This window comes from Stylophora pistillata, chromosome 9 (genome assembly GCF_964205215.1).
Source record: "Stylophora pistillata chromosome 9, jaStyPist1.2, whole genome shotgun sequence".
NCBI lineage: Eukaryota > Metazoa > Cnidaria > Anthozoa > Scleractinia > Pocilloporidae > Stylophora > Stylophora pistillata.
In genome coordinates, this window is record NC_142527.1 from 26,309,820 (window position 1) to 26,321,887 (window position 12,068).

The 12,068-nt window shown below is 38.4% G+C and overlaps 1 protein-coding gene across 1 annotated transcript; it reads right to left on the minus strand.

Moving 5' to 3' along the window:
- Positions 1-820: 820 nt before the first annotated feature.
- LOC111327894 (endothelin-converting enzyme homolog) lies at positions 821-12,068 on the minus strand. The gene is made up of 17 exons (XM_022932206.2): positions 11,240-12,068; positions 9,689-9,742; positions 9,069-9,182; positions 8,216-8,296; positions 7,720-7,847; positions 6,808-7,030; positions 6,567-6,665; positions 6,036-6,122; positions 5,424-5,527; positions 4,668-4,726; positions 4,415-4,469; positions 4,177-4,244; positions 3,429-3,559; positions 3,068-3,133; positions 2,710-2,808; positions 1,932-2,008; positions 821-1,377 (listed from the first exon to the last, which is right to left on the minus strand). The coding sequence occupies exons 1-17, from the start codon at positions 11,981-11,983 to the stop codon at positions 1,257-1,259; spliced, it is 2,310 nt and encodes a 769-aa protein (XP_022787941.2). The 5' UTR covers positions 11,984-12,068; the 3' UTR covers positions 821-1,256.

The window sequence follows — 12,068 nt, forward strand, 5'->3', positions numbered from 1 at the left end:
GTACAGACTAAAAAATTCTATATCGGAGCAACTGAAGAAATTAAGTGGTAATTGTACTTCGTTGAGGATTTAAATAGACTCTTGCTATTTCTTTCTTTCCAGCATGCTTCTTTTAATAAAATTTGCAAATAAAGTTTCATTTGACAAATATCTCTAAGGTAATTAAGAAAAATATCATTCACCCAACCCAAAGCTTTGTCACTGACAAGTTCGTTCCCAGTTCGAAGTCTGCCCAGAGTCGACTGAAAATTTGTGTATCGACTGTAAAAAGTTGAGGAATGAGATAAACCTGCCGTTTATAAACCCTGTAACTTGCAATGTCTGATCAGTATTTCTTCTAATTGATTTGCACCTCCTTGTCAATCAGCAATTGCATGAGAACTTGGTGTCATTTCAAGACAACACCTTGGTAGATATTTATCACTTCTGGCATTTACTGAATGGTTTGGCAAAAAACATACAACAAATGATTCAATCAAAATTTTAAACCGACACAATAATTTTACCACAAATTTGCATTTACGGTTTGTTGTGAAAATTAGATGGAGTAATTTACCGCACGCAAATCGGCACAGTGTACGATTCTTTTGTTAGCAATTCAGGTTCAGGTTACATAGTTTAAATTCGTTCAGTGCTTGCGTTTGAAAATGGAATTTTTTTTTCATAAAGTTCGTTGTCATTTTAGAAATCTCTTAAGTCTCATTTTTATGTTATATGCAGCATATCAATCAGCCTCTGTTTTGGAAAGTTTTCCACCGCCGCCGAAGATGGAAAAATTTTCCTCTGAACAAAAAGCAGCTAGAAAATTGGTAGTTAACAATTCAACTTTTTACTGAACTTTATTTATCGCTGGAAAATCGTTCAGCTTTTGTTCATATTAAATTCGATTCTTTTTTCCATTTTATGAGATAAATTTCCACCTGTCAAATTACCATCATTATTATTTTACAAACTGACTGACATCCATGACGATCGATGATACAGAAATGAAATGAAAACAAGCTCAGGAGGGAAAAAATTGAGGAAGGATGGTAAATAATCTATCAAAGACGATGCAGTATAAATTACACACATTAAAAGTAATTCCGTTCTCTTAAGAAGCTATCATCTCGCATCCATGGCCAGCATAGGCACAAAGAAGCCACGTGGGATACACCAAGTCAGCCATATCCTACGGCTCTGGTCTAGAATCCACGTGGGATACAGCCGGCCACACCCTAAAGTTCTCGCGTAGGTGCTTTGTAACCAGCCACTCTCTAAAGTTCCAATTCGTCTTTACACCACACGGCACATTTGCTAGTGGGATTCATAGGTTGATTGGGCTTACATTTAAACGCTCTGGCAAAGTCAAATGAATTGGACAGCGTTCCGATGACCCTAAAAATTTGATGGATAGGATATAGGAATATTATTATAGTTAACCTGACGCTGCAAAACGTAACCATAACAAATCCTCCCTGTATTCTGTAGACAGACCCCAAGCTCTGAGGAAGTACCTTAGGGAGGAAAGAGGCATCTTGGACCTCATCTGTGATATTCAAAAGCGATAACTTGATAGGTCTTCTGGTGATAATTTCTGAGACTAACACTCCATGACAACCCCTCCCTCCCCTCCCATGACAGCCCAAGGTAAATAAATGATGTGGATATTAGACTCCTTAGAAGTAGAAAATCTTTCTTACGTCTCTGAGCACAGATTAAACGTATATCTGGTCTAGTACAAGCGTGGTCTACCTTAAAGCTTGTTTCAACATTTTTTAAAGAAAGTTAAAGTAGAATTCGAGAATAGTTAATCTGAAAAGTAGATACGGCGAAATAGCCCGATTTCAATTTCGTCACGGGCAGATGCTACTGCGTTCTGTTTTGTAAAGAAAGAGGAAGCTACAAAAGCATCGACCAGCCTGTGTAACCAACAAAACCTCATGTTTCACCTGAATTTTTCCTCAGAGTGCCTGTCACTTAATGTCGCCAGATACTGCTCCGTTGGACGGCTATTACTGCAATAAGCCTTATTAGTAATAAAGATAAAAGCAGTAGTTAATGAAACAGTCCAGGTACTCTACAATAAATTTTCCTCCCCCTACGTCAGTTATTGGCTAATTCTCCTCCTTCGGTAACCCGTCTCCCCTCTCTGTGTCTCTATGTTTGGTTCATCTACCTCTCCCCCCCTAGTCCGTTCTTTAGTGCCGTAACGCAACACACCCTCTTCCCCATCAAAGGAGGGTCTCAATGGGGTGATGGCTCTTACAGTTAAAGGTTAAAATTTTCGTCATTATACGGTTTTTTTTTTTTTGCACTTAACAGTTAAAATTTGTCAATTTTACGCCTAACGGCTACCTTTTGTACCCTTTTTACGGCTTTGTAGGTTAACCCCATTGTGAATCTCACCAGAAAAGAATTTTCGTGAGGAGACCATGAAACGGCTGCGAAGGAGACTATCGCCCGTCAACTTCCTTAGAGACGCCAATCAGGGTGTGGCTCAAGCTTTATCTCACCTTATCTGACTTTATCAGACTTCTCTGACTTTATCTGAAGATGAACCTTTTTTTTTATGAGAAGACCGATAAAAGATAATCGGACTATTGATGTAATAATGTCCGTAACGAGGCTTTCAATTGTCTTGGTATATTACCAGATTTCCCCTTCGCATGCAATTCAGACTACTTGGAAAAATTCTTATGCTCACGTTTGATTAACTCAGTTTCTCACCTGACCAAAACCTATGAAGAACAGCTGTTCACTGGTGAAATTAATGCCCGGTAATCGCCAAGCTTCTTGGCCATTTTTGCGCAACCAGTTCTTGTAGGCCTAACGACGTAAAGGCGGAAATGTCAAATTATGGCACTTGAATGACGATGAACTAAATAACTCGTAACTTCAATTCATCATAGCCCATGAGCGCTTTGCAATCAAATCCACCCAAGGTTTAATCCATGTAGTCCTAAGTTAGGAGGACAAAATGAATTTAAAAACATATATATAAATTTCATAAGAGGGTTCCTCTACTTTAAATGTATTCGTGATATCTTAATCTGCAACTATACGAAATTCACTGATTCCAACTTACCCTAAACGACGCCTTAAACCCGCCGTTATCAGCAATGTTTTCACCAAGAGTGAGCTTTCCGTTAATCTACAGAAAATAGAACTGGATTACAATCACTAGCTCGCCAGAAGGGTAACCAATTTCGATACAAGTCTTGTAAGGACTTTTCAAATACAACCTTTGCAACAAATTTATCTTGTAATAAGTTTTTTTTTTCGAATTTGTTTATTATTATAAGAACGAAAAGAAGAAGAATAACAACTTGAGGATCGAGAAAATATCCTCCTGGAAAATTCAACTAAGTAAAGCAGCGTTTTATAGATGGTAAATGAATGAATTTGTGAATTTTTTCCCGTTATTTTTCTATTGATATTTCACTTACTGGATATTTGTCTCTGACTTTGTACATAGAATACTGATTCTCCACACATTTTGCCTTAGCATTGAATCCATCAAGTGAGTCTTGAGACCACCACTGTGCAGTGAGCTCGCCGTTCTTGTTGAATTTTCGACCTATAAAAGATTAAAAAACTAAATGAACAAATACGCAAATTGAATAAATGGTCGAATAAGAAAATATTTGATAAATTTAACCATTTGATCATAAACTCCCTTTTAGGTATAAAAAATGGTGAGTCCTGTTTCGTCGAGATTTGGATATTTAATTTGCGGAACTCCCAGCCATGTAGGGTGGAGGCACAGTGGCCTCATGGTTAGTGCGCTCGACTCCGCGGATCGAGTGGTCCGGGTTCGAGATCCGACCGGGACATTGTGTTGTGTTCTTAGGCAAGACACTTTACTCTCACAGTGCCTCTCTTCACCCAGGTGTATAAATGGGTACCTGCGCAATTTAATGCTGGCGGTAACCCTGCGATGGACTGGCATCCCATCCAGGGGGGAGTAGAAATACTCCTAGTTACTTCATGCTATAGAAACCGGAGTTAAGCACCGGCCTAATGGGCCACTAGGCTCGTAAACAGACTTTACCTTTACCACCGATGTAGGACTAGAGAGCTTTAGAGGCTACATTCTCGAGCGTAGATTTGTGTCTCATATACCGACAGTAACAAATCACCATTTTGTGCTAACAAAGTCTGATATTTGAGTCGAATGAAGTAATCATGACTAACCAGTATTGTCGAATCCGTGAGTCAACTCATGACCAAGGATTGATCCAATTGCTCCAAAACTCAACGATCTGATGATAAGAAAAAGGAACCTCGTTTCCATAAGATATTCTTTAGAGATTTGAAAATGGACATTCAATTGCTTGCTGTCAAAGCTCTCTCCTCTCAAACTAGTGACTTAACTGATCCTTTATAAAAACCTAAATCGACTACGAGAGTCTTGGAAAGCTTCGACTCATACCTTGGACTTCCCTTGGCATAAAAGAATGGAGGCTGGAGGATTCCGGCTGGAATAACTAAAGATCAAGGAAGACAAAACAGGAGATGATCAGTTTGAAATAAAATACTCACTTAAATGTGGAGCTAGAGCCAGCTTTTTATAGCTTAGCGATCATACACAAATAGGTCAGAAAAATTAACTTACAAAAGTCACCCAGAAATGAAGAAAAGAAGGAATTAATGAATGAAGGACTTATATACTTTATGATACTTACTTATTTCATTTTCGTTAAAGCTGTACATTGCGTTAATCGTTTGTGGGTCCATCGGCCACCTAAGTTTTAATAGAGGGAATTGAAAACAGTCATCAGACAACATTGCATATTCAAGCTGTAATATTAATCATATTATAAACAATTCTGTATCAAATGAAGAGATGACATCCTGTAAGAAAGTATATGAATGGATGAAGGGAACAAGAAACGATCTGAACAAAGGAAGGAACGTAACGATCGAATGGGTAAAAGAAATGGATGAACGAAGGAAAGATTGAATGAATAAATGAAAACTTGAATATAAAGTAAATAAGGGCTCGCTTATATTAATTCAAGACAACTACATCAATGTTGTTTGCATGAAAGGGTATTACACCCTCACACTCGTAAATGCACAAGAGATTATAAACTGAAGAAGACGTGCAGTAAGCAGCCGAAACGTTGACTTCTACATCTAGTGACTTTGTCGGGAAACAACAGAACAAATTTATATTATCATCCAGCTTCCACGATGAACAACAACCTATTTCGTAACAGATTATAAACTGTTTACATCCTCTTTGGATGAACATATCCATCACGACCAAATTCAGTAATAATGCCTTTTCTGCAGGCTATTAAAGAGAAATCACATTTGATCGTGCTAAATGTATAATCTCATTCTCCAAACATGAAATCACTAATAAGAGATGAGTCTAATAATTTCGATGCCATCTCTATTCTGCAAACAATTAAAATCCTGAGGTGATAACTTACTCTTCTTTATCTACGGGCTTTCTTAGTTTCTTAAGCATCCTTTGGTGTGCCATTTTTAAAATCGCGATTCTATTCTTGAAGAGACTATCGCTTTTTATTTCTACCTAAAAATTAGAAAGGAATAGATTGCTCAGCATAAAATGTTGCAAAAACAAAGTGTCTTTAATTCTTTATTAATTTACATCTTTAAACATTTTCAAAATGATTAGCTGGTTTTTTTTAATTCCTTTATTTAAAATTTAATCAAAAATTAAAAATATAATTAAATGGTAGAGAAGTAGAGGGAAATTTCGCAGTTCTCTATTCATTAAGAGTGTCTATTGGATTAAGTGGGTTCAAATGTGCTCAATGACCATACGATCGATGCAATGGAAGTTGTCGTAACAATTCAATTTAAGCATCAAAATTACATAGAGGGCTCTATATATTTTTAAATAAGTTATTTCCGAGATTTTCATGGCCTATGTCTCCTAAAGGAAAATGATTTTTTAATTATGCTGCGGATTAAATTCCTTCAGTCTTCAGAAGAAATTCGCACTTTGCTTGGCGAAACATTTGTCCAATATAAAGCCAAAAAAGGCACACCTTCTCATAGAGAACTTGTGTACTTACGTGGTTGTACTTCTTGAATCTCTTCTTGAACTTTTCTTGCTCAACTAAATAGCGCGGAAAACCGACTTCATCATGCATTGCATCTGCCTGGTATAAAAAGAAAGATTTTATCAAACGTGCATTAGACTGGCAAGCCAGAACACTGGCTGTAGCGGAGACGCAGTAGCTACGGGTTGATGGAGTGCAGTTTCACTCATGCGAAATCTAAAGACATTACGAGGAAAAATTGGCTAATAAATGATCCTCGCTGGTAAATTACGACTGAATAATTGCAGAAAAAGCTTAAAAACTCAAGGCTTCGACGCAATTTTAATTCATTTGGTACTGGCGCGGAACTACTAACTAGCGTCTGAGTACGGGTTCCAAATCCGTCGACGCTTAACTTTTTGCACGCTTCTTTCTCAGTGATTTCTTCATTTGCATTCCCCCTGCTGAAATCAATCGTTATTTGCTATCAACTACTAATCAACATATGATTAATTTCAGCTATTTATGATAAAAACGACCCATTCAGTATAACAAGTGACCCACCTTTTCCATGACCACCATTTTAGTGTTTTTGTCCATCCATGGAATTGCGTTAACGTTATCCTTGAAAGCATTGCGGACCTCCACAATCATGTCTTCTGCCTGAAACAAGTGATGAAAGGCGTTAGTTATATCTTTAGTTTATTGTGTAACTTTCATTATCTGCAGTTACCTGTCATTTAATTTTGTAGTTGATCTACTTTTGTTTTGCTCGTAAAAACATCAGGTACGACTTTTTCCTCACCATCTTTTTGCTGCTGTTACTAAAATGATGCTCCACGTAAGCGGATCCCAAGATGTCCCCCAAAAGCTCGTTCGTAAAAGTTACGCATGTCTTCCATCGCTTCTTTTGGCCCTTGGAACCCAGGACCCTCTCTCTATACTGCGTTCGGGCCTTGCGGAAGGGCTTGGAAAGGAAAGAGACTTCGTCTTGAATGACGTTCCAAACGATGTAGTTCGCTAGTATTCTAAAAAAAGGGGGAGAACAAAACAGTGAAACCTTCCTTAGTAATATGATATGACATTCGTGACACAATGGTTATTTTATGGAGCATTACTATCTATTTAATGTAAAGAGCAAGAGAATAAACCTTTAAAAAGAAACGGCTTCTAATACGGACAAAACCATCACTTGCAATTAAACATCGTTACACCTGAACTTACGCTTGGCTACCGCGCCTAGGCTTGGTAGCTACCCCTATAATACTGGGTACCAGTCTTACAGTCAACGAATAGTTGAACAATTGAGTGAAGAACTATGGTTTAGGCGAATAGATTCAAATTTTCCTCTAGGTGTAGATTTAGGGACCAGGCAGCCATTTCTTTTTGCCTGGGTTGGCGGGGAGGGGAGGGTCCGAGGATTTTGGGGGAATCACATGTTTTTTTTTTTTCGGAGAGAAACGGAGGGGAATCAGTGGTCGCCAACAGAGTAAAAAGTGAGGACTATACAAAATTGACCATCAATTAACTTCCAAAGAAGGAAGGTCATAAGAACATTACAGAGCCTTAGGGAGGATCAGATGAATTTTATCGTGACGCAACCAAGATCTTCTAACCCCTCCCAGGCAACATATAATGACCGGTCCCTTACCATAGCATTATAATGCCATCACCTAAATAAAAAATTTGTCAATTGTTTTTGACAGGGACGTCTCACCTCTTAGGAGTCTCTTTGATAATTCTTGTCATATTCTGAAGATAAGGAAGCGCTGGAACTATTATCTCCTCGTTATACTTCAACGTTTCGTTGGAAAAGATGGAAGATAAATGTTTCATCCAGGGATACTGTAAACATAAACATTAGTGAATAATAAAACACACCGAAGATTATTACTGAAGCTGTTTAAATTTTAAGTTCAGATGAAAAGTTTGCAATCAGCGACTTTTACAGTAAATTCTAGATTTCTGAATGACTTAAACAATGTTTTGCACTTCATTCGGTCCTCCCCCAAACGTAAGATTTTCGTAGGTACACCCCCTTAGGGAAATTATAGCGATGCAGGTTCTCCAGTTTCATTCGTAGGCCTCAGTCTTTTGCAAACTGGTGGACTTAAAATTTTGACCCCCGATCAATTTTTAAAGGGACACAACCGTAATAGATATATTCCCAGCAAAAAATCTAAAAAGATATCATCTGATCCTCTTTTCCTTACCCCGGGTGCTTCTTTTTTCAGTTTACCAATAGTCATTCGGTTGAACCACGTGTCAGTCTTGTCTGCATCAGGGACACTTATCTGAAGAACACATTGAATGAATGTCAGAGTGCTTCATCTGTCTAAGATATTCATAAGCTTTGAATCAAAAAGCGTGAAACTCTTTAAGAAATTAGAGTGGCTTCCTTTTTTATGACGAAGTCAAGTTAAATAAGAGCGTTTTAGTTTTCAAGTGTTTACTAGGAAGCTGTCCTGCATATATGTACGATATACTTAAATTTAATGCAGACCTACACTCACGAATTGGTCGTTATACGAAATTAAACCTCGCCTGCCCTAGTTTCAATCGCGAAACCGAGGGAGGGAGGACCTTCAGCGTATCTGCGACAAGGCTGTAGAACCAGCTACTTGTTAACCTAAAAAAGAGGCGACAACAGTTGCTTCTTTCAGAAAGGCCCTTCACAGACATTTCCTAAGGAGCTACGATGAAATAGAACATTTTAATCCGAATGCGATAGTAAAAAAAATCTCCTTCTCTTGTTTCAATCGCGAAACCGAGGCGACCCAAGCGGCATCAGTATTGTATTTTAACCCGACCCATGTGGCATATCTTATTTTATATAGTTTTTAGCTTGTATTCTTATAGACCTGTTTATAATCCTCGAATTCATTTTACATACATTTTATACATTTTAACCTTAATTATGATACCTTTAGGATCGAGGGCCACCAGTTCATCAGTTGAATTACTGTTATGTGTTACCCTCCTTAAATAAAGTTGTTATTATTATTATTATTATTATTATTATTATCATCATCATTATAATGAAAATTGTGCGGCTAGCAATCTGACCTTTGCCAATTTCTTTTCAAGGGCTACGATCTCTTCAGCTCTTTTCTCCATTTGGTCATCGCCACCCAGCAGTTTCCCGACTGTTGTAATAAACTGCTTGTAGGCCTTCATAATCTTGATTAGAGAAAACATCACGTTAGAACAAGAGAAGGTCAAATTAACAGACTGGGCAACGTGGCCCTTGTTACCTTTGGAGCCAATTTTTCACGCAATTCTTTCTAGCTTCTTTTTGCTCTTTCTAGCCATGCCCGCGATCCCCGGCAGGCTTAAAGGAAAAACCTAAACGACACCTACGTAAGCTAGTTTGCACGAGAAGTTGACTATTTTACGACTCCCTTCATTTTTTCGTTCTCCTACCCTCAACAAATTATTAGGGTTCTTTGGCAGTTTGCCGTACTATGCAACATGGTGTACAGTCCTCAAACAAAACCCTGACATAACTAGTATGATCAAACTAAGCATTTTCTCTCTGGTCTCCCAAAATAATCAATCGGTTGGTAGAAGAAACGTTGGTAGATGGTAAAATGCAGGTTTCCTCTATAGTTTCCTGTCATTTTTGCTCCGCATATCGCATATCATGCTTTCCTTATAAAGTCCAATATCTGAATATCTCATGTTACCTTTGGACTATCGAAGTACACCTCTCTGGATAGACTGGGTCCGGACTGATCTATCTGGTGGTAATTAAGCAAGATGTCGTAGCTCAGCGCATGAAAAAATAAACAACTACAAAAAGGTGAATGGAAAGTCCTTGGAAACTTTCCAAGAGAAAATCATCAGAACTTTACGCGAAATATGTTTTATTACTGTGGAAAAATAAATGAAATAGAAGCTAAATGTCCATTTTTCAAGAGGGCATAGCGAGACTCATTTCTTTCAATGCCTGTTCAAAAGAGGAACAAGGAAGAAACGCTTTCGATTGTTGTCAACAAATAATAACACTACAAAAGCGCAATGAATCTAGAATAGATTTCTGCAATTTGACCTTTTATTCTTCGCTGGAATCCGTAGCTGAAATTTTAAAATTCTCGTTATAGCTTTGATGAGATGTTGAAAAGACATTCTAGGTTATATTGGTTCTAATCTCGTCTCATATTTTACTCCGGTTAAGATGAAATGATTTATTGCGTAAATGCCTCGGCGAGCAAGAATCAGAATTAACTGCTGCAGAAATCATCGATCTTATGGTAAAATTTAGTTAAAATTCAATTTCACTTCCATCAGGCGCTTTTGCAACTTTATTGGGCCCGGCTTAATAGACAATCATCGCCATTAACCAAATTGCACCACAAAAAGGAAATTTACCTTTTTGTGGTGCAATTTAGTTAAATACATGTGTGACGATAGTTTTCCTATGCAATGCCTCAGGGTAAGTATTTGCGCTGTGATAGAATTTACAACAGTCCCACCTCGGAGGAAATATTCTCTTTAACATCTACCTCTCGTCGAACATTCAAATTTCCCGCTCGCACAGTGATCGTAAATTTAAAAGAGGATAAACATGTTGATAATCTGTTGCCACTAATGTTGTGAAAAAGGCCTTTACGATCATTGTAAGGTCAGTGAACTGGACATACCTCTATGGGGACTTAATTTGGTTAGAATGTCAATTTTCATAAAGTGACGCGAACGTTTGGAAGCTGCCAAGATGATTTCTCTACAACAGGTAAACCAAGCAAGTGCTACGCAACCTGGTGTAACTCAGCAGGTCAAGAACGTCCTCTCAAACACTTGTCACAATAGATTTATGTTGGTATAGATGACAGACGTTCAGAACAATGGCATAACTGTTAGTTCACCTTGACAAAATTTCGAAACTTTTACATGATCTACCTACATGTGTTTCGTTATCAATCCGCCCACCCGTTCGCTGTCTTTCTATCTGGGTGTCGAATCATTACCGTTTGTTAAAGAATAAAAATAAAATCAATGCTGCCTGTAAGAAATTTTCCTGTGAATAAAACAATGAGTTCTCTCGACAATCAACGATGCCCTTCTAATGAATCTGAAAAGCGTAAAATCACTTTTCTTTGATGGTTGATGATTATCAAATTCGCAAAGATTTAAATGTAAGATGTCAATGGCGGGATGGGAAATTCACGAAGAGTTAAAAAAAAAGTATCATTACATTTTTAGTACTCACACCAGGTTTCCCATTAAATGGTTCTCACCTCAATTATGTGCCTGGTGTTGTTTATAGGATCATCACTAATATGAACGGAAAACAACGGCCCGCCGGCGGATGTGTAGCTTTTGTGGATGAACAACAGGGTTTTCTGCAAATCCCAGTCATCTTCATTCCATCTTGACTTGGCATCGATACTCCAGGAGCCGATGTCCTTGATCAGATCACGAATTGGTTTGTCCCCCAAGCTGTCAATAGTTTTCAAATCCATGCACGACTTGAAGAAATTCTTCGGCAATTGGAACAATTTTTTGCTCGAAGATGTGATGCCCTTTTCTAAGATATGCCTTACATTGCGTTCAACGCGACCATTCAGTTTAGCAAACGTGGAATAGGTGGACGAACTGCGCGGAATAGGGTTAGCCTGGATCCAGCCTCCGCACACATAATCAAAAAAATCTACACATGGATCTTTGGAGTAATCCATGGACGCATTTATATGCTTGGCTACTTTCTTGCATTCTTTACTATGGCAAATTTCCATCGATTCGTGGTCGGATACAGAGTTTACACTGCGCGCTGAACGTATGGCACCCCCTGTACTCACAAGTTCATCAAAATACGTTTTGCGCTCGTCGCTGGTTGCCACATGAACCACGGCCACCACTAAAATGACTGTCAAAACACCAAGGATACCCATACACCGTGCCCCACAGCCCCAATGGGACACACTCTCCTTCATTTGGGATCCTTCAGCGCTCCGTTTCTTTCTTGAAATATCGCGCCCCATTTATGTGATCGATTCTGGGGCTTTGTGATATTTCAGTAACTTCCCTAATACCCCAAGATGACCTTCCCGATCCGTCGTATCAACT

Coding starts and splice junctions, on each gene's coding strand:
- LOC111327894 (XM_022932206.2), bottom strand. CDS start 11,983: ATGGGGCGCGATATTTCAAGAAAGAAACGGAGCGCTGAAGGATCCCAA. Junction 9,183..9,688: donor TGTACTTCGATAGTCCAAAG/GTAACATGAGAT, acceptor TCTCTAATCAAG/ATTATGAAGGCCTACAAGCA. Junction 1,378..1,931: donor CACTCTGAGGAAAAATTCAG/GTGAAACATGAG, acceptor TCAAATTTTTAG/GGTCATCGGAACGCTGTCCA.